Genomic DNA, 22,626 nt, shown 5'->3' on the forward strand with positions numbered 1-22,626 from the left:
GGTGTATTCCTTTTTGCCTTTGGGATAAAAGCATAGTAATGGCACCTCCAGTCAAGAGTTATGAATACTTTTAGTCATATTTTGCATAATTCCAAGACAATTTCTAGAATGATTCAACCAGTTCAACCCGCTCCATCAACACCATGTTTGTATACTTGACTTTCCTTTTTGCTGGTGGAATATTAACAGATTTTATTAGTCTCCATGGTGAAATGATTGCTCTATACATAATCACATTTATGGAGGGGCATGATAAAAAGTCTATACCAGTCAAGAGAGCAGGTGAGTATCTTGGGGTCCTCCACCTGAATTTGAGAGACTGAAATATTCTTCTAGGATGGTATTTGTGAAGAAAAGTTGGAAATTCTGGCCTTTGAAGAGACCCTTGTTGGGAGGGGGAGGAGGGTGACTGATATCCCACATTAATTTCCATTGGGTATCTTTTCATCAGAAGGATGTGTCCTGAGGACTGTGCGAAATGCCTGGGGGCTACCCTCATCCCCCTGGCCATACTGGGCACTCTGACAAATATTCTACTCTTCTTTCCTGGAGCTGACATAATGGACAATAATATCAACCTTACTGAAGAGATCTGGTATTTTGGAGGAATATTAGGATGTGGGGTCTTGGTGAGTAAAAATCTGCTGATTCCCTCTTCCATGTTCAGGACTTGTGAACTAATGTAAGCATAAGCTCAGTTATTAACAGAAATCATCCCAAGCCAAGTAACTTTGGGGTAAATATGCACTTCTTGAAAGAATTAATATGGATCATTTCTTTCCTGTTCCTTTAGTTACATCTATTTCCCATCAACCTGATTATAGGCTACATCATTATTTTCCACAATGTAATATCTTTGGGAAAGAGAATATTATTTTTGATAGATGATGGGATAGATAGATGATAGTTGGATTGATGGACTTTCTTCATTTCTTATTTATTTATTCATTTGTTTATTTGTTTATTTATTTATTTATTGGCACGCATGACTTTGTTAATCATCAGACCAGGCAAACTCCGCCAACAAGGAGCCTACATTCTAAAGGGGAAAGATTAGTCATAAAGGGGAGCTGAAAAGGGGAGAGGGGAAGTTGGTAGCATGGAGCCCAGGCAAGATCACTCAGCAATCAAATGGTGCCCAGAGTCCAGTTCAAGTTTCTAGGGGGGCAGAAATGGGAATGAAGGTTTGAGTTGAGGGGTGTGGTTTCAAGTCCATCCTGTAGTTGTTTCCAGTGCATGTCCTATATCCATAGTTGTAACAAGATTAAAAAACCTGGGACTCTGTTTCAGGAAATGACTATAGAAGGTGCTGAAAGCTCTTGTTAAGTCCTTCAGTAGCCCAGATTGGAACAGGGGTTAGAATCTAGTTAGCAAGGTTGAAATGGGAAGCTACCAAAGAGTTCATAAAAAGGGAAAAGGACCTATATAGACTAGAATATTTCTAGCAACTCTTTATGGTGGCAAAGAATTGGAAATTAGGGGGGGGCAGCAACTGGGGAACGGCTGAACAAGTTAAGGTTTATGAATGTAATGGATACTATTATTCTGTAAGAAACCATGAACAGGTGGACTTCAGAAAAGCCTGCAAGAGTGAAGTGAGTAGGACCAGGAGATCATTGCACACATTAACAGCAACATTGGGTGATGATCCACTAAGATAGATTTAGTTCTTCTCAGGAATGCAATACTCAAAGACAATTCTAAAAGATTTGTGATGGAAAATGTCACCCACATCCAGAGAAAGGACTATGGAATCTACCAAAAAAAAAAACCTATGAAATCTAAATGCAGGCCAAAGTACACTATTTTCACTTTTTAAAAATTTGTTTTATGTTTCTTTTTCCTTTTTCATGGTTCTTTCCCCTGGCTTTTCTTCTGATTCTTCTTTCACAACATGACTAATATGGAAAGATGCTTAATTTACATCAGATTACTTATTGTCACAGGGAGGGGTAAGGGAAGGGAGGGAGGTAGAAAAATGTGAGCCCAAAATCTTATGGAAAGTGAATGATGATAACTTATTTTTACATACAATTGGGGAAACAAAATTAAAAAAAAAAGAAATGGAAAACAAATACAAGATTTGCTTTCTCTTCTACTTCTAGGACTTTTGTTGTTCAGTCATTTGGGGTTTTCTTGGCCGAGATACTGGAGTGATTTGCCATTTTCTAGGTGGATCAATGCAAAGATCATTGGGTTTAGGAATCAGGAAGCTATGAGTTCAAATCTAGCTTCAGACACTTGTTACCTATGTGACCCTGGATGAGTCACCTAACCCTTATTTTCCTTAGTTCTTCATGTGCAAAATGGGGGTACACTGGAGAAGGAAATGGCAAAACCCTCCAGTATCTTTGTAAAGGAAACCCCATAGAGAAATCCATGGGTTCATGAAGAGTCAGACATGACTGAACAACAGCAACAACAACCTAAGAAGCTTCCCTATTAGAACCCTGAATTAACTTGCCTACAGCATTGGAGCAGCAGGTGATTCAGTAGATAGAACTCTGAACTTGGACTTAGGAACCTGAGTTCAAATCTAGCCTCAGACATTTTTTAATTATGTTACCCTGAGCAAATCATTTAACCTCTGTGTTCCTCAGTTTCCTCAATGGTAAAATGGAGATGCTAATAATAGTACTCACCTGCCAGGGTTGCTGTAAGGATCAAATGAGATAATAAATGTCTAATGACAGGAGCAAAAGAGGTACTATATAAATATTATTATTAGTATTGTTAATTACTAAAAAAAGGTTTTCATACCAGCTTTCTAAATTTCTAGTTTTATCTGTTTTTGTATTTACCCCAAAAGAGGTTTAGGTTCAATCCTGACTCCTTTCAGTTTTATGTTTTAGCCATGTCCCATGACAGATGTGTGTTCTATCTATAGGATACCATTTCTCCATACATGATATTTCAATTTTCCACTTCCATCCTTTTGCACATGCTGGTGAATCTCCCAGTTTGTCATACACTCTCTTCTTGCTCTCTTGCCATCCCAGTGGGACAATTCTTCATCCCTATTAACTTAATTGAAGTTTACATTTTTTAGGCATGAAAAGAACAACCTCCTTTTTTTAAAGCTGTACCTATAGCACAAACCAATTATAAGCATCCATGGATTTGAAAAAGTCATCCCTACATCCTTTGTAATCCTTTAACTTCTCCCAGCCCTTTCAATTCATCCTGGGACAAGTCTCTTGAACATGGATAGCAGAGGGGACTCCCAAGCTCCCTTCCCGAGGTCCACGCTCATCATGGGTATCTTCTTTTGTTGGTAGATGATTTTTCCTGCTGTCTCATTGTTGAGTCTGAAGAATAGTGACTGCTGTGCATACTATGGCCAGGAGGACTGTGGGAAGAAGCTCAAAGTGAGTGAATGAGGGAGGGAAAAAAATTGCCCCAACTTTGTTCTTTGAAGAGCTTCCATTCTGTTGGAAATGGAGGTGGTTTGGGGAGGCAGTGGAGAAGAGGAGAGGCAATGTCACAGTTAGGGATTAAAAAACCCTGAAACTTTATACTTAGTAATGGACTTTTATGTAGTATTCTAAAGCTTTCAAAGGACTTTACATATATTATATCATTTGAGCCTCTCAGCAGTCCTGAGGGTACATATTATTATTATTCCTATTTTACAGATGAGAAAATTAAATCTAGGAGAGGTTAAGAGACTTGGCCATGAGAACACACTTAGCAAGTATCAGAGAGGAGGATTTGAACCCAGATCTTCCTGGTGTTAAATCTCCTGATATTCATTCCTTCCACACTGCCTTTCAATCATCATATTCAATCAATCATGATATCCTTGGCGTCAGAGCCAAGCCTCAAACTTCCTTTCATTCTTTCCCATTTCCCTCTAGGACCTACCTTTGGTGTTCATAGAATTCTTAAATATTTCCCCTTCATTCTGTACATGATTAGCTGATGTGCCCGAGGGATTTATAATCAGAGAATGTCAGACCCAGGACTGAAACTTAGTTCTTCTAATCCTAAATTCAGTGACTCTACCCATCTAAGAAGGTTTTGGATAAGGGATCCACATATTGAATGGCTCAGGTCACCCCCCCCCCCCACTCCCTTTCTCTTCTCCTACCCCCTCTCCTCCTCCCCCCAAAGTAATTTTCTTCTTCTACTTCTCTGGAACAGCCCTGGTGACAACAAAAATGTCTGGGCAAATGATCCAAAGGAAAACACCACTGAGCATCTGGGGGGGGGGTACTCGTAAAAAAAGGAGCTCCCTCTACTATCATCCAGTTGTAGAGTGAGGATGTTTGCAGGAGTAACAAGATGAAAGTTGTTTTCTTTCTTAGAGGGTTAACTTTAGGACCCAGAATTTAATATCTCTCTGTCCATGTTTATCTATCTATCTATCTATCTATCTATCTATCTATCTATCTATCTATCATCTATCTATCTACCATCTTTCTTTCTTTCTTTCTTTCTTTCTTTCTTTCTTTCTTTCTTTCTTTCTTTCTTTCTTTCTTTCTTCCTTCCTTCCTTCCTTCCTTCCTTCCTTCCTTCCTTCCTTCCTTCCTTTCTTTCTCTCTTTTTGTTTGTTTGTTTCCTTTCCTTTCCTATCTATCATCTATCTATCTATCTATCTATCTATCTATCTATCTATCTATCTATCTATCATCTATTTATCATCTATCTTTCTCTGCCTTGTTAATTTATTATCTCATCTACATTTTCTATTACACATTTTCCCTCCCTTATTACCAAAAAATATTTTTAAAGATTCCCCCCTCATAAAACAAACAAAACAAACAAAACAACAGTCAATAAAGCAAACCAATGCATCAACAAAGACTTAAATCACAATTTTTCATTCCTAGCTCTACTAAAAAGGGTGGGAGGAGAAGGAGGTCCCTTCTTTGGGGCCAATTTTGATCATTATAATCTTTCAGCATTCAATTTTGGTTGTTTTGTTGTGACTGTTCTTTGTATATTGTTGTAGTCATTATATGTGATTATATACTATACACATATATGTATAAATACAAATATACAAACATACTTAGACATATGCATGCACACACATATATGTGTGGACCCATATACGTTTGTGTGTTTATCTACCTCCATCCCAAGGTTCCTGGTTCCATGACAGCAAGTGGCTAGATGAAGATTGACTAGTACATAATGAGGGTTTTCTCATCACCTGGCAAATAACTGCATTTGGAAAGTTAATGTCATTAAGAATTGTTAAGTACTTAGATACCACAGTGAAGAGAGCTAAACCAGAGTCAGAAAACTTCCGTTCAAATCCCTCGGGCACTTAGTTGTTTGATCCTGGGCAAGTCATGTAAATGGCTATTTTCCTCAGTTTCCCCATCTGTAAAATGGAAATAATAATAGCACTGTAATAGGGCTGTTGTGAGGACAGATTGAGGTATTATTTGTTAAAGCCTTGTGACATTGTAAAGGTCTTATAGTTGTTAGCCATTATCATTAAGCAAATCCCACTCCCCTCATCACTCATCACAGATACAAGTATAGTCCATGTGCAAAGATACACTATTCTTCCATAAGTGTATTTGGGTCTCATGGAAGGGAGACATTCGGTCTGGGAGACAAATGCGGTCTGACCGCATATCTTTCTCATGCTCTGATCTCCTGCATGCATTGGACTCCTTTGCATTAGACACCCAGCATCAGGTGGTTGTTTCATTCAGAAAGAGTTGCAGAATGATTGTCTTGACTGTTTTTGAGTTTTATGAAGTCATGCTATCTCAATGGGATGAAAAATAACTCCTTGTTTTTTTTCTTTTTTTCAGATGTTTAATGCCATGATATTTGCGGGGATTGGCATTGTAGGAGCTTTATATGCATTCATCATCTCAGTGGTTGCTATTAATAGGGGACCCAAATGTTTTGTGGGAAACAATACATGGGAATATCCCTTCCATGATGGGTAAGATCAAGAATGGCAAACATACAGACTATTCACCAGAATCATTATCGATGATATTCTCTGAGATAAAACTAGGAACATCTGCTCTCTGGAATATTAGATTTTATAGCAAAAGAGTTCTTTCCTTATGAATAAATCAGTGTGAATCTTATGAGGTGGGGAGCCCAGAGTAAGTAACCTTAAATACCTCTGAGCCATGAGTGATGGCAGTCGTGGAATCTTGGAGCCGGGGAACACTCTGGTCATCATCTGGTCCTGTGAGTTTGTTTAAGGTGAAGCTTATGAAACTTGTCTCAGGTGACACAGCAAGGAAGTAGCAAAACTGGGGTTGGAGCAATGAGTCTCTTGGCTCAAGGGAGTATTCCTATACATCTGCTATTACATCATACTTTGTCAAGAAAACCTGTGGACAGAATGGTTGTGAAGAGTAGGGCATGACTGAGCAACAACATGAACATCGCTAATTGATATTAATGTTATTTAGCATAGGTTGAGATACTTGTTGGCTATTTAATGTATGTATTATCCTTAGATGGAGTGTTACATCTAGTTGAGGCTGCATGTTAGGAAGGCCTTGTCTAGACAAGGAACCCTTTGGTCCATGTCCTATATGGATTGGGACTTCTTTTCTCTTTCCTGGTCACTGGACCTTCCTAGTAGCATTTTGATGAAGGCCTTTGCAGCTGCTAGTAGCTAGTACACTTAATTCATGGGATCAAATTCCAGTTTGTAAGGGAGAAGGCAGGTGAGAAGAATCACTTGGAGAGAAGGGTTTCATCTGAATTGTGTAGTTAAGGTCTGATGTCCTGTTAGACTAGGGAGGGAGGAAAGAGACTGAATTTAAAAAGTGGGACAAATTGAGAGTTTGAAAGAAAATGGTCTCCAGAATCAAACTCTTGACCAGATTTTACTCCTAGCTTTGGTAAACTGAGGTAGAGAAAGAAGGGAGAAGATTCTGGAGAATTTAAGGAGGATATAAGAATTTAAGGAAAATTACGGATGATTATGAAGTAATGGTTAGAAATAAACGGTAAAATTGGATGGTCAAGAAAAATGATTGAGACGATGGGAAGATGGGGTTAGTATGCAGCTGAAGGGGATAGGGGCACGTTTCCAGTGTGGGTCCTAAATTTGTTCACTCTAGGAAAGGAGATTATAAACTGCCTCAATTTTTTCTGTTGTGAGCTTTAAATCAACTACTATTTTAAAACATTAAAGGAAACCCAGAAGAAGTTCATTTCCTCCTTTCCTTGTCTTAATATTAAGAGGTCATAAATGGATTTAAAAATTTAGCCAGGTGTTTAGGATCAGTTGAAAATCTCAATTATTATGGGAAGGATGGGAAATGGAACAGTACTTTTAGAAATTCATGGCCACATTCAGGTCACCAAAGTTGGTGGTCGCTGGATGACTGATAGTCTGATTACTCCATTGATAACTCTTCCCAGGAACAATAGAAGGAATGTAAAAATACTGCCAAAGGTTATAAAATTTGGGGGTAAGGAATTGATCTAAAAGTATAGGTTATATTTTCTCAACTGTTGTCCACTGAAAGCAAGGCATGCGTTAGAGTAAAATGGATTTGGGTGAACAGTCAGCTGAGATAGTATCTGAGATAGGGATTTCAGAATAACAGCTTAAATTATAGCCTTGCTAGATGCCTGACCAGAGATGGAATATACCTAACCTGGAGACTATATCATTATACAATTATATGGACTGAGGAGAGGTTGAATGGTGGAACTGTTTCACTGTCAACATGGAAGGAGGTGTGTGCTGTTAAATAATAAATGATATGAGATGACACTAAACTAGAAAGGATAACTAATAGTCTTCAAGAAGGGTCATATTTACTCTTTTTGGCACAAGGGTCCCCATTAGCAAGTCATTTCACTCTGCTTGCCTCAGTTTCCTCCTCTGTAAAGTGAGCTATATTAAGGCAAATAGAGGTTAAGTGACTTGCCCAGGGTCACCCAGCTAGTGTCTGAGACCAGATTTGAACTCAGATCTTCCTGACCCCAATCCCAATGTTGTATTCAAAGAGTCACCTAAGTGCTTCAGAACACCCAGGAACAGTAGATGGATGTTACAAAGAGGTCAATTTAGATTTGATGTTAGGAAAAACTGCTAAAGATTAGAACTTTGCTAACTCTGTAATGGGCTTTTTTCTGTTACAGATTTTTAAAGAATTGGCTGGAGGGTCCTTTATTACTTATGTTATAAAAGATTGTTTCTGTATGTGTATTGGAATATTTGACTGCTTAGATAGCTTCTTCCTCTGTTAATAATCAGGGGCAGCATTACCCAATAGAGGGAGTGCTGCTAACCCAGGTTCAAGTTCCAACTCAGGCTATTTATCAGTGAAATTATGGGCAATGAGCCTCAGGCCATTCTTTATAACTGTAAATTACAAATGGTTTGCAATCTGCATTCATGGAGGGAGTTCCTATAGAGATAAAATCTTAGATTAATGAAATATTCATAAATGAAAATGGAAGTTGAACCCTTGGCACAGGACTTTTTACCCTTTCCCATCGCTGCCTTGTATGTGGGCTTTCCCCACCTGCTTTTTCAAGTTGCTCACAAGGGGTCAGTATTGCCCCAATCTCTTCTAAGTCATCCTATTTCAAGAAAGAAGAGGTTCAATTTAAAAACCAAACCAACCCCCCCCCCCCCAAATCCCTCCCCTCAACTCTCCTGTGCCATGTTTTCTGTTCCTAGTCTGCCAGGAAAAAAAAATCTCCAGAAGCTCAAAACTATACATTTTATCACTGTCAGTTATTAAACTGTGATTAAAGAAACTGCTCCATATGAGTAACAGAGAAACTTCCCTTTCACCTCGATTCACCTACTTTAGGATCTTGGGAAAGTTACTGGACCCATGGGACCCAGAGAAATCACTGGACTAGATGATCTCTGAGCCCCCTTCTGCTCTACCATTCCATGCTTCTTTGATAAAATGATCAGTTGTGACCCAGTTTGGGATTTTCTTGGCAAAGATACTGGAGTGGTTTGTTATTATCTTCTGTGAATGGAGTCCTGGGCCTGGAGTCAGGAAGACCTGAGTTCAAATATGGCCTCAGACAATTATTGCTGCATCCATCATCATTGTTAAGTCATTTCACCCTGTTTACCTCAGTTTCTTCATCAGTAAAGTGAGCTAGATTAAGACAAATAGAGCTTAAATGATTTTTCCCAGGGTCACCCAGATAGTGTCTGAGGCCAGATTTTGGACTTAGGTCTTCCTGACCCCAGTCCCAATGCTGTATCCAATGAGTCACCTGGTTGCCTCAGATGGAATATTAGGAAAGAATAATGATTATTGATAGCTGGCATTTACATAGCACTTTAAGATTTGCACATTGCTTATACATATTATCTTAATTGATCTTCACAATAACCCTGAAAGGTAGGGTCTATTAGTATTATCATTTTACAGAAGAGGAAACTGAGGCAGACAAAGGTTAAGTGACTTGTTTAGGATCACACAGCTAGCAAGTTTATAAGGTCAGATTTGAACTCGAGTCTTTCTGACTCTAGGCTCAACTTGAATGCCCTTCCATCCCAGCTACTTGAGCCAAACTGTTTTCCATGAAAAGAAAGGAATAGAAAAAAATTGATTTGGGAAGAGTATGAATAGAAGCCATTTCACTGTTGTATTTGGTGAGATGCTCCCAAGAGTTCTTTCTTTAAGTGACTCAAACTAATAAGTGGTGTGATTTAGATATAGTGAAATGCAGAGGGGAAGCTTCCTAGCAAAAACTCTGAACCCTGATTTGGTAGTGCCATAATACTCTGCAGAGTCAGAATTAGTGGGGCCTTGTGCAATGAGCCCTGGATCTGGAGGTCTTGGGTTTGAATCTTTGGCTCTGTTACTAACTGGATGACCTTGTGATAAATAGTACAGTGAGTTAACAATCAGGAAGACAAGTTCAAATTCTCCTTTTGATACTTACTAGTCCTATGACCATAGAGAAATCTCTATTCCCCAGTTTCCTTATCTGTAAAATATGGGGATTAGACTTGATTTTATTTAAGGTCCTATGAGGTCTCAGATCTGTGATTCTATGAATATTTTCTAGCTATTTTGTGATCCTAAATCTCTTTGTTCTCTGGGTTCCCCTTTACTTTTTTTTTTTAGGTTTTTGCAAGGCAAATGGGGTTAAGTGGCTTGCCCAAGGCCGCACAGCTCGGTAATTAATTATTAAGTGTCTGAGATCAGATTTGAACCCAGGTACTCCTGACTCCAGGGCCGGTGCTATATCCACTGCACCACCTAGCTGCCCCTTTACTTTTTTTTTAAGATGAAAGGAGTAGATGAGCTCTGGCCCTTTCTAACTTTAACTCCTAAGAGTTAAAATGTTCTCAAATTTTGATTCAAAATGGACACCTTGGCATGGATTCAAATCCAAGCTCAGCCCTTGACTCTCTTTGACAAAGTATCATAACCTTTCAGGCCTCAATATCTTCCCTGTTAAAAAGTGGTGGTTGGGGGAAGGGTTGGCCTCGATGACCTCTGAAGCCTGTTTCCTCTCTATATCTATGGTTTAGAAGGGGTCAACATGTCCTAAAATCTAACAAGGGGGGCTCAGCATTCCCAAAAGAAGAAGTCAATGGATGACTGACCATTCTTAGCACTGGTTCTTCCCAAGGGCAGGAGGGCCTCTCATCTTGGGACATCTGATTGATCTGTTTGTCTGAGCTGAACAGAGAGAAATATTGTCTTTATTCTGTAGATAAATCAATATTCAGGTCTTAGAATAGTGTCCTAGAATAATGAAAAAGAAAGAAGTGTGCTTTCTAGGCCTAGTAGGGACTTGGGACTTGATGGCTGTTTAGTGCTTTGTGTTGTGATAATTATCTTTTATTTCATTTTAAGTGAATTCAATTCAGTTAGCATTTTTATGCTTCCACTATGTAAAGGCAATTGGGGAAGAATTGATGATACAAAGACAAAAACTAAATGGGCCCAGTCCTCCTGGAATTTTCATTCTGCTTGATGCCACACCTGAAATCAAGAGGAATCAATTCTATGAGTTCAAATCTGGCTTCATTCAGATGCTTCCTGTCTGTGTGACCCTGGGCAAGTCACTTAATTTATTTGCCTCAGTTGTAAAATGGAAATAATAGCAGCACCTAGGGCAGCTAGGTGATTCCAAACCTGAAATCAAGAAGATTCTGCCTATTGAAAGATCCTCTGAAGGGAAATGATTTTATACTCAGGGATGAGGTTTTCAAAAGTTGAGATAAAAGGGGCTTTTATTGTTTGTTTGTTCATTTTAATTCTGTCTGGTTTTTCATGACCCTATTTGTGATTTTCCTTTTTTTTAAAATTTTTCTTTTTCATTTGGGGTTTTCTAGGCAAAAATACTGGAGTGGTTTGCCATTTCCTTCTCCAGTACATTTTACAGATGAGGAAACTGAGACAGAGTTAAGTCCAGGCCTTCACACAGCTAGCAAGTTTATAAGGTCAGATTTGAACTCGAGTCTTTCTGACTCTAGGCTCAACTTGAATGCCCTTCCATCCCAGCTACTTGAGCCAAACTGTTTTCCATGAAAAGAAAGGAATAGAAAAAAATTGATTTGGGAAGAGTATGAATAGAAGCCATTTCAAGGTATCTAAGGCTGGATTTGAACTTATGGAGATGATTCCTTTTGATTTTGGGTTTGGCACTTTAGCTGCCCTAGGTGCTATTTTTATTCCCAATTTACAACTGAGGCAAATAAGGTTAAGTGATTTGCCCAAGGTCACATAGCTAGGAAGCATCTGAAGCCATATTTGAACTCATCAAGATGATGTTTCTTGATTTCAGGTCTGGCGCCACCTAGTTGCCCCAGGTGCTATTATTATTATTCCCATTTTACAACTGAGGCAAAAAAAGATTAAGTGATGGGTCAGCATTATACAGCTAGCTGAAGCCAGATTTAACTCATGAAGATGAGTCTTCCTGACTCAAGGCCCAGTTCTTTATTCTGTTATCTCCCTGCCAAAAGAAGTCCAGGATAATACGACTCTTTTAGAAACATTTAAAAAATAGTTTGGGATTTGGAGATTTCTGAATTTTCACAAAGAGAATACCCCAAATGCACTCTAGTCAGGGTTAGGTTTCTAGTCTCTTAGATTCCTGGCTCTCCAGAGCATCTTAATGATCGTAGTTGCACAAGGATAGAGTAGTTCTAATAAAGTAGGGAAAGAAAACCCAGGTCAAAGCAGCCATCTGTCTTCGAATGCCAAAGTCCATCTCTGGAGACGGCCCATATTCACTGAGACCTTTGGAAACTCATCCTTGGCCGCAGTCAGTTTGTTAAGGATTCATTCCATGACTCATCCATAGTTACCTGAGCTTCAAGGACTGTATTTGAGTTTAGGTCTTTGAGAATCCAAGTAGGGGATTCTATCTATTACAATCATGTCGACATTAGCATATTGGTTAGAAACAAGACAAAATAAAAATTAGGCCTTCAGGTTATTTGGATTTATTGTTGATCAGAGAGAAGAACAATCTATCACTAAAGCCAGACATAACAACGACAACGACCACAATAATAATAATAAATAGCATTTTGATAGAGCTTTGCATAGTTTGAGCTACTCGTCATCCTCTTTGAGCCTTTCAGTAATCTTGGGATGAACTTCCATTTTACACATGAGGAAACCGAGGCTGAGAGAGGGTGAGGGATTTTACCAGGGTCACGCAGCTAGTAAGTAGAGGAGGCAAGGTTTGAATTTAAGTTTGCCGGAGTCCCACTGTCTTATCAACTGCACCATTACAGTAGCCCCTTGGCAAGTCACTTAATCTCTGCCTAAACCAACTATTGAAGACTTGATCTATCTATTAGGGGATTGAGTTTATCCCAGGAAGCTCCCTAAAAATCAATGAGATCATAGTCGCAGGAAGGGGTATGTGGATGCTGGCTCTCAGTGGCTTGTATTGATTGTTAAATTTTCAATGTAAATTTCTAGGACACATAGGTGGCACAATAGATAGAGTGTCAGACTCATCTTCCTGAGTTCAAATCCATCCTCTGACACTTAGTAGCTGAGTGACCCTGTGCAAATCACTTAATCCTGTTGGTCTCAGGTTCCTCATCTATAAAATTACCTGGAGAAAGAAACATTTAACAGCAGACCCCTCTTGCTCTATGAGATTTGATTGAACTCGGTAGGAGCACAGTAGAGGGTTTAGGGAAGGAAGTCATCACCAGATTGGAGGCCTGTTGACTGCTAACTAAAAATAATAATAATAATTGAAATTCATATAATGCTTTAAAGTTTTCAAAATTCTTTCTAGCATCATCTCCTTTGATTCTCATTGCACCCCTACATTGATCAAGAAATAATTATCAAGATGACTTTGAGATCTGCATAGAACTAAATCAGAGGATTATTGCTTATGATAAACACAATGCATTTTTGCTGAATGAATGAATATCTCCTCTATTACACAGGAATTATCTCAAAGACAGAGACTTGTGGAGAAGCTGCAAAGAACCTATCTATATTGTGCCCTGGAACCTGACTCTCTTCTCCATTCAGCTCATAATAAGTAGCATTCAGATGTTACTCTGTGGCATTCAGGTGGTCAAAAGTTTGTTTGAAATTATCTGTGGAGGTTGCCGATGCTGTAAGATCTGTCAGGTAGGTTGATTATTTGATAATCTCCATATTATACCACAACCTTCTGAGTCAACTTGGGAGAAGTCTGTTTGATTAAGAGACACCCACAGAATTTACTTCCATCTACAAGCAACAGGGAACCAGTCCAGAACCAGAGGCCAACCCACTTGACTGGCCCCAGCTTGTAGGTCATGGCCAGAGGTCATTGGTAGGATTCTAGAAGCAATGATTTTGCTTTTTGTACATCATTAAGATCAACTGTGATGAACTAGATGGTCCAATTGTTTCATCTTTCATCCAATTTCTTGTGGAAAGATAAAGAATAGGTCAATGTTCATATAGGACATGCAGTTTCCAAGGACACTTGTTAGGTCCTAAGGATATTATTTTTTTGGTTTCCTACCCAGATCTAAAGATAATTGAAGCGATAGCCATTTACAAGAGGGTTTTAAAAATGGCTATTTCCTCTTAGAGCACATCAATTTGAAATCAATAAGTTATGACCACATTTAATGTGAGAGAACTAAATATCATTGTGAAGAAAATAACTCAGAGGAGGCTTGGTAAGATCATGGTGTATTAGACAGGACTTTGGATATGAACCTGAGTTCAAATCTTCCTTCAGACTCTTGTGAAATATATAACCTGGGCAAGTCATGAAAGGTCTCCAGGGTCTTCTATAAAAGGAGGGGTTTGGACTTAATCTCTGAGGTCTCTTCTGGATCTAAATCTATGATATAATTTTCCTATGAATCTTTGAATGTGACAGAGACTATAGAAACTATTGCATGAAAATAGCTTGATCACTTTTTTTATCCATTTGTTGGCAAAATCAAGCCAGTATTATTATTATTATTAATCTATTAATCTATACAATGTATTATTAAGAGGTAGCAAAAATTATGATGAATTAAACACTGAATGATCAAAAAAGTCTTATAGGTCAGACATATTGTGATATCTTATGAAAATAAAAACCGCCATTCCCCCAAAATGACTTTTTTAATGAATGAGTAGTTTTTGTGTTCTCTAAATAATTATAGCCTTTGTCAGAAAATGGTTTTATTCAGAATATCAAACACTTTAGACAGTCTTGAAATGCCTACTCATTCAGTTTGCTTGAGCCCTAGATGCAAGGTGAAGAATGGGAAATGTTCATTTTTCTTCTTTACATGACACCTGGGTTATCAACAGGAAAATTTTTCTCATCTAAAAGGAGGATCAGAAATACATGAAAGGATAATATTTTCAAAATCTAAGGGTTCTTAAGGTATGATTTTATTTATATGATACCACTAAGACACTACTTGTAGTCAATTTATTTATTTATTTTAAAAAAATTCCCTGATGGTGAAGTCATTCTGCCATTTTAATGACTAATAAGAAGCAGTCATGGTAAAGTGGATAATGGACCTGCCATGGGGTGAGGAGGCCCAGATTCACGTGATAGGATTAAGTCACTTCTCAATACATCAAGCAACTCTTTTAACTTCAAAAGTTGCAGAGGAAATCACTGGTCAGTACTGATGGAGTGAGTTTCCTCATAGAGACTTCCTCTCCTTTCCTGATAAAATCACTGGTCCAGAATAAGAAGGGCTAAAGTAGAATGGTCATTCATTCATTAGTTATCTAGTTTTTTGAAGCTCAGCTATTTGCCCCAAGCACAGAAAAGAACAGATTCCCAAAGAACCATCCATGATCTGTAAATGGACAAAAACGGTATCTTGGTTTTAGTAGAAATAAGTCCAGAAGAGAAACAGAAGGAATATTTGGGGGTCATGAAGCTGCTCATGTGTTGAGGGTGAAGGGATGAAAATAATAAAGGGAAGAATGAGTTAAGGGAGTAATTTATGAGCCTTTTGTCTTTCCTAGGGAAAAAGAACTACTTAAAAGCTGTGATGAACCCTTTGGAATACTCCACCATCTTGGATAAAGAGCCATTATCTCTGGAAGGCTCCTCATCCCTGACACACTGCTCAAGAAAGTCTTGGGACAAGGCAACTTTGCTTCTTAAAATTCCACATTAAAAACTTCATCTAAGAAAAAATAAAAAATAAAGAAAATTAGTCAGTTGTTCAGGAGAAAGACCCATGGACTTTTTTAATTTAAAAAATGTTTGGCACTAGCAATTTGACTTGGTCCCTTTTTTGAGATCTAGGGCATGACCCAAACTCATTTCCCCAAATCTTTTATTATGGCTGCAAGAATTTAATATATAATGGTTCCCAGGTGACTCCCTCTGGTAATGGAGTACAATACCCATGAGCACTATGGTTACAAAAATGGAAAGAATCTAAGGACTTTATGAGAGTATTTCCACCATATTGAAATAACCAAATCAAAGTTGAAAGGCACCTTAGAAGTCTAATCTAGTTCCTTCATCTGAAAGATGAGGCCATTGGGACACAGAATTGAAGTGATTTGTTAGAATGTACACCCTTAGTAGAAAAAAATTAAGTTTTCAAACCAAGATCTCCTTACTACCTCTTTTGGTGAACTGTACTGCCATTTGCCAGTTTGATGCTGTGCTTACCCCACCAGAGATCTGTTTATTTCTTAAGAACAGTAAGATAACATAAAAATCAATTCTGTGTCCCACTGGAAACATATTTGATCACCAGGGTGAAAGTGAAGGACACGCTGCTTCATCAGATCTTTATAAATCCTTTAGGTCACTAGGAAACTGTGAGGGAAGCTGAGGGTTAATCAGTTCTAGCCAGGTGTCCACTCCCTTTGCTACTTGGTATAGGAGATAGAGTGTTAAGCCTTATCAGGAGACTCATCTTCCAGAGTTCAAATCTGATCTCACACACTTACCAGCTGTGTGACCCTGGCAGAGTCACTTCACCCTGTTTGTCTCAGTTTCTTGTGAACTGGAGAAAGAAATAGCAAACCAGTCCAGTATCTTTGCCAAAAAAAAAACAACCTCCAAATGGGGTCATGAAAAGTTAGATGTGATTGAACAAGGACCCTTCAGAAAATCTGAGCTCTTCTAAAGAGTCCTGAGTCACCTCTGTGCCAAAGAATAATTTTATTTCACAAACAAGCATGTGCTAGGAACAAGGGCTAAAAATTAAAGTCAGTCCCTGACTTTGAGATTATATTTTACTAAGAGAATACACCACACTCACAGAGATTAAAAGGGGGGGGGGAGGATAAGTACAATAATTCACAGTAATTGAGTGGAGGCACAAACATCTGGAGGCAGTGGGGGTAGGGCAGAAAAGCCCTTGTTGGAGGTGGAACTTCAGTTGAGCCTTAGAAAGGGGGACCCTTTTTCTCTAGATCTCCCTGCTTTCTCCTAGACCTGGGAGGGCCTTCAGTTCACCTAATCTACAGGGAGTAAGTGGAAGCTCAAGGTCCCACAGCTGGTATGTGGTGGCCAGATGTGGACTCTGCATTGGAAGGCCCCAAGTCTCAGACTGCTGACTCTGGGTTCCACATCTGGTCACCACATACCAGCTGTGGGACCCCTGAACTTACTATCTAGAGTTCTCTCCACATCGGGTCAATGGTCGGTGCTCTCCATGGGCTCATGTTCAGTGGGAAAGAAACCCGGGCAAATGGCAGTAAGGTACAAAATTTGTACAAGGTAGACATCAGTTCTGGGGTCGAGGAGTGGAAAGTGATAAAAATTGAGGGGGTCAGGAGAAGCTTCTCTTCAGGGTAGAGCTGCTGGGCCTTCAGGCCTATGTGAGTCAAATATCCGTGGGCACCTCCAGAAACCTTCCCCATCCCCCCACACCCCAGTCCCCACTTTCCACCCCATCCTAGTCAGGTGTTCTGTCTGGGACTGGGGTGGGGGTGGGGGGGCAGGTCTTGTCCCTTATCACATCTTTTGGGAAAGCCTCTGTGGCCTTTCTCAGATTAGACCATACCATATTCAGAGGATTACAAAGGAAATTACATCAAACTACAGCTCTCACAATCTTTTTTTTTTAATTGATATTTTATTTTTCCAACTTACATGTAATGGTAGTTTTTCACTATCCATTTGCAAATTCTTTAGTTATACATTTTTTCAGGGAGATAGTTTCTTCATTTAGCTTTCGCATCTCTTTTTTCCATTTGGTCAATTGTATTTTTAAAGAAGTCACTTTTTTCCAGTTGCCCAGTTGTGTTTTGGGGGGAATTATTTTTTTTTGCCTTTGTCCTGTGGTATTTTTAAAGAATTTGTTTTCTTCTGACATTTTTGTTGCACAATGTTCATTTTCCTTTCCTTTTCTTTCTTTCTTTCTTTTTTTTTTTTGCATTTTGCAAGGCAGTGATTTGTCTAAGGTCACACAGCTAGGAAATTAAGTGTTTGAGGTCAAATTTGAACTCAGGTCCTCTTGACTCCAGCGCTAGTGCTGTACCCACTGAGTCACCCAGCTACCCCTTTGAATACTCTCCTGCATTTCTTTTCCCAACTTTCCCCAATTTGATTTTTAAAATCCTTTCTGAGCTCTTCCAAGAAGCTTTTCTGGCCTGGAGACCAATTCATATTCTACTCTGAAGCTACATATATGGTGACCCTTCTGTCCTCCTTTTCTGAGTTAGTAGCCTTATCTCCAGGGTAACCTTCCATAGACCCTGCTTTTCTCTGACCTTTCTTCATTTTGGGATTTGTTAGCAATCCCTGGGGTTTTTTTGGGGGGGGGAGGCTTGCTCTCAGCAGCCCCAGGGTTATTTTATACTGAATGCTTAAGTAAACAAAGCTGAGCTACCACAGAGCTCTCAGTAAAATGGCAAATCAAAATCTATTGTCTATTGTTTCAATAAAAACTTTTAAAAGTAAAGTTGTACAGCCTGGCCCCAGAGACTTGCTTACTAGCCTGCAGCCAGTTTCCAGGGGTTTCTCAGTGCATCAACCAGTAAGGAACACCAGAGGCTCTCTCTGGATTGTCTCCACTGGGGGTGTCAGGTGTCCACTCCCTTTGCCTAAGGCTGTCCACACCTGGGCTAGGTGGACCAGGTCCACAGGGCTGGGAAGCACAGTCTGCCCTGGGGGTGTCAACTGTCCACTCCACGTGCATTTGGGACCACTGGGAACCTGGGAAGGCCTGAGCCTGAGTCTGATGCATCTGCATTGGTGATTCAGCTGCTGGGCTAGGTCGTCAAGGCTGGGAAGGTCAGAGGTTCTCTCTGGACAGTCTTCGGTCTGCACCCTGAGCCCTTGGGAAAGGTGTGAACACCTGGGGCTGTTTTTGTGTTGTTTGTACAGGGGAATACCAGGGGCTCAGATATGAGTCATCCAGACCAATTACTGGCCTAATGGGGGGACCTGCCTATCTTACGGGGAGCACACTGGAGCTCTCTCAGTCCTCCCTCACCACTGAAGAGGCTTCCATTCCTAGCCCTCCGAGGTGCTCAGGTCAGTCCCCACCTCACCAGCTCCTGCTGCTAGCCAGAGGCAGCCTCACTACCCACTGTGACAGACAGATGGCCCCTTCTGTTCTTTTGGGGGTCCTGTTGCTTCAAAATTTAAGAGATTTGATTCGCATAGGTTCTGAGGGAAGCCCAGGAGAGCTCAACACACCTGGCTTCTCTCCACCATCTTGGCCAGAAGTCCTAGTTAAGTCTCCCTGGTGGTGAAAGTTGGTGAAAGTTGAATATGTACATTTGTGTTTAACATATTTACATATTAGTTATGTTGTATATGAGGAATTAGGACTAAGGGGAAGGAAAAAAACAATGTGATAGGAAGGAAAAATTTAAGAGAAGTTGAAAAAAGTATCACAATCTTCTTAACAAACAAACCTCAGATTGCATGTGGCAGGCATCCAGAAAAAAACAGCAAAACTCCAAACCACTTTTTTATTTTTTTAGGTTTTTGCAAGACAATGGGAGTAAGTGGCTTGTGCAAGGCCACACAGCTAGGGAATTATTAAGTGTCTGAGGTCAGATTTGAAATCAGGTCCTCCTGACTCCAGGGCTGGTTCTCTATCCACTGCACCACCTAACTGCCCTCAAACAAACCACTTTTGATGATTTAGCTGCCTGGCTAAACTTTGAATCAATTTAAGATCTCCAAGAATTTTTTTTTTTTGGTTTGTAAAGCAATGGAGTTAAGTGACTTGTTCAAGGTCACAAAGCTAGTATGTATCAAATGTCTGAGGTCAAATTTAAACTCAGGCGCTCCTGACTCCAGGGCTGGTGCTCTCTTCACTGTGCCACCTAGCTGCCCCCATGAATTTCTAAGAAACCAAACAATGGTTAATGCTTTAATTATTAGTTAATAATCAAATAATGGTTAATTCCCATCAATTCAACAATGCAGCAAATTTTTATTAAGAACAATTCTAGGAACTGGGAGTGCAGACTCAAAACAGTCCCTGACCCAGGGATGTAGATTTGCCCCATTGTGGAGTATCCCACAATTCCCTAGAAAAGCTAATGCAGGTTCAACAATTGTTATATGAAGACATTACAAGAAGCAGACCACTAAAAGGGCACTCAGCAAAGAAAAAGGGGGACTAAGGATCTCCTTAATCCTAAATCCCTTTTGAAAGAAGATGAGGAAATGAAGAGGTGGGGTGCACTGCAAGACTGGAGACAGGGGTTGGAATTTTAGGTGTCGGGAGCAGTTGGCAAGCTAGTGGGACTGGAATGGAACTGTGTGTGTGCACACACACACACACACACGCACGCACAGTCAAGAGCGCAGTAGGTCAACTTATTTCCAGACTCAGAACCCAAAGACTTCAGCCTCTCCTTCAAAGGGTCAATAACATCAGCATAACTACTCATCAAACTTCCCCCTTGTCTCATGGAAAAAATCTGGAGATAAAAGGAAATTCCAAGTTGAGAGGAAGAGGGTTTTGGAGACAAAAGGGTAGGGACACACACACACACACACACACACACACACACACACACACACACGCCATTGCAAAATTCACTAACTGCTATTTTTTAATTTAGTTGCAACAACTACTTAAAAATTCTTCTAAAGTCCATGGAATGCTTTTTTGGGGGGTTGCACAGTGAACACAATAGCCCTCTCCAAATATTCAGCAGGAGAACACTAGCCTGATTGTGGGTAATCATAATATTAATCTAATTGTCCAAATTCTACCTCAAAGTTGTGTTTCTTCTTGCACATATTTTAGCAGTTTATTTTAAAGTAAAATTCCTTTTTCTCCTCCTATTAGACATAAAAATTCTCATCTACACCAGTTGCTATGTCCCCCACCCATTGATAAATGAATAGCAATGTTTTTGCTCAAACACACTTTTTCCCCCTTTTTTCATTAGATGCTCCTTTTGGAAAGGGTCTGAAACAAAATCTTACTTCACACAAGCAAAATCTATGAGAAATAGATCATTTTACAACATTGCTCAAAAGCTTTCAGCGGATGAATAAAGTCTAAACTAAAACTGGCCTTCAGAGTAAAATGATCAGCATTCCAGATTGGTGAAGTGAGCGCTCAAATACAGGAACAACTGGTTTAATTCATTTTTTTAAATGATCTTGTGACTGCAGTCACATGAAGAGCTCCAAATGCCTAAGCTTTCTCTGCCAATGTAGATGACCATCTACTCTGCAACATTTTGCCTTAGAGCATTTATGGGGGGGGGTACCGAGAGAGATGCCACAGCTGACAGTTGTTAAAAATCACAAAGGCCAGCCTTGAACTCAGGTCTTTCCTTATCTAGTATGCCCAACTGAATCCTTAAACAGGGTAAATAAAATAAATATACACAGTGATTGGGGTGGAGGACAGTAACAAATAGGGGAATCAGAAAAAATTCCTTGGAGGAGGTGACCCTTGAACTGAGTCTTGAAAGTGGTTGACAGGCAGGAGAGCACTAAGGGTTTCAAAGAGATGAAGGCAAGGAGTGAGATCATTCTAGGTCTAAGTGACAGTCTTTTCGAAATATCATGTACAGGGAGCTGTTTGACTGGATCACACAATGTAGGAATAATTTATAATCAGCTTGGAGAGAGATTGGAGCCTAATGGTGAAAGGTTTTAAATGCTGAAAAAGATGAATTTGCAGTTTTTCATAAAGATGTTTGGGGTCCACTAAGTCCCTGGATTTCTTGAATGATATGATCAGATCTATTGTTTGGAAAGTGCAATCATTTTTTAAAATTGATATTTTATTTATCCAATTTCATGCTATGGTAGTTTTTCAATATTCGTCCATTTGCAAATTTCTAAGTTACACATTTTTTTCTACTACTCTCCCTTCTTTCTCTTGACAGAGAACAGTCTGGTAAAAATTGTGCATGTATATTTGTGTTTAACATAATATTAATCATTTTGTGCAAGAGAATTAGGACTAATGGAAAAGAAAGAAAACCAAGAGATAGGAAGAAAACTGTAAGAGAACTTTCAAAAAAAAAATGAAAAGTATACATTCAGATTCTGTGTTTTTGTTTTATTTTTCCTTCTAGATATGAATGACATTGTCCATATCAGGTCTCCTAGAGTCCTTGGTCTCTGAACTGATGAGAGGAGCTGCATCCATCATAGTTGATCATATACTATCATTTTGGCAGCTTTGTGGAGGATATATAGGAGAGGAGGCAAGAGGTGAGAGTAGGGGAGGAGAGGAAAGGAAAGGGGAGAGCAGGGGAGAGGAGAGGACAGAGAGAGAGAAAGAGACAGACAGAGAGAGAGAAACAGAGAGACAAAAAGTCAGAGAGACAGAGACAGAGACAGAGAGAGAGACAAAGACAGGGAGAGAGACAGAGAGAGACAAAGAAAGAAAATGGATTCAGGATTAGGAAGACATTGCAATAAACTTTATAACCAAACCACAGGAGAGCTGTTCCTTGTACAGGATAGTTTATCTCCTCCCTCCATACCTTTATCTAGGTTGTCCCCTGTGTCTATAGTATAATTCCTCCTTGCCCTCTTCTCTTGCCAATCCAAAGGGGCAGCTGTCATATCTCAACAATTTTATGTTTGTTGTTGTCGTGTAGTCATGTCTGACTCTTTGGGATGCCATTAGTGGTTTTCTTGGCAGAGACATTGAGATGGTTTGCTGTTTCTTCATCCAGTTTATTTTATAGATGAAGAAACTGAGGCCAATAGGGTAAAGTGACTTGCCCAGGATCACACAGATGGTAAGTTTCTGAGGTTGGATTTGAACTTGGGTTTTCCTGA

General features: G+C 39.5%; 1 protein-coding gene across 1 annotated transcript; it reads left to right on the forward strand.

Annotated features, from left to right (window-relative positions):
* Window positions 1–455: 455 nt before the first annotated feature.
* On the forward strand, window positions 456–16,958 carry TM4SF4 (transmembrane 4 L six family member 4). Its single transcript, XM_074192734.1, has 5 exons — window positions 456–629; window positions 3,279–3,368; window positions 5,775–5,911; window positions 13,361–13,550; window positions 16,815–16,958. Exons 1-5 carry the CDS (start codon window positions 456–458, stop codon window positions 16,956–16,958), a joined length of 735 nt encoding a protein of 244 aa, XP_074048835.1.
* Window positions 16,959–22,626: the final 5,668 nt, after the last annotated feature.

The sequence above is a fragment of the Macrotis lagotis genome, chromosome 6 (genome assembly GCF_037893015.1).
Source record: "Macrotis lagotis isolate mMagLag1 chromosome 6, bilby.v1.9.chrom.fasta, whole genome shotgun sequence".
Lineage (NCBI taxonomy): Eukaryota > Metazoa > Chordata > Mammalia > Peramelemorphia > Peramelidae > Macrotis > Macrotis lagotis.

What these genes read in the sequence shown, in the direction of transcription:
- TM4SF4 (XM_074192734.1), top strand. Translation starts at nt 456, where the DNA reads ATGTGTCCTGAGGACTGTGCGAAATGCCTGGGGGCTACCCTCATCCCC. An exon ending in TATTAGGATGTGGGGTCTTG is followed by an intron (nt 630 to 3,278) that starts GTGAGTAAAAAT and finishes TTTTGTTGGTAG; the next exon opens with ATGATTTTTCCTGCTGTCTC. An exon ending in GAATATCCCTTCCATGATGG is followed by an intron (nt 5,912 to 13,360) that starts GTAAGATCAAGA and finishes TCTATTACACAG; the next exon opens with GAATTATCTCAAAGACAGAG.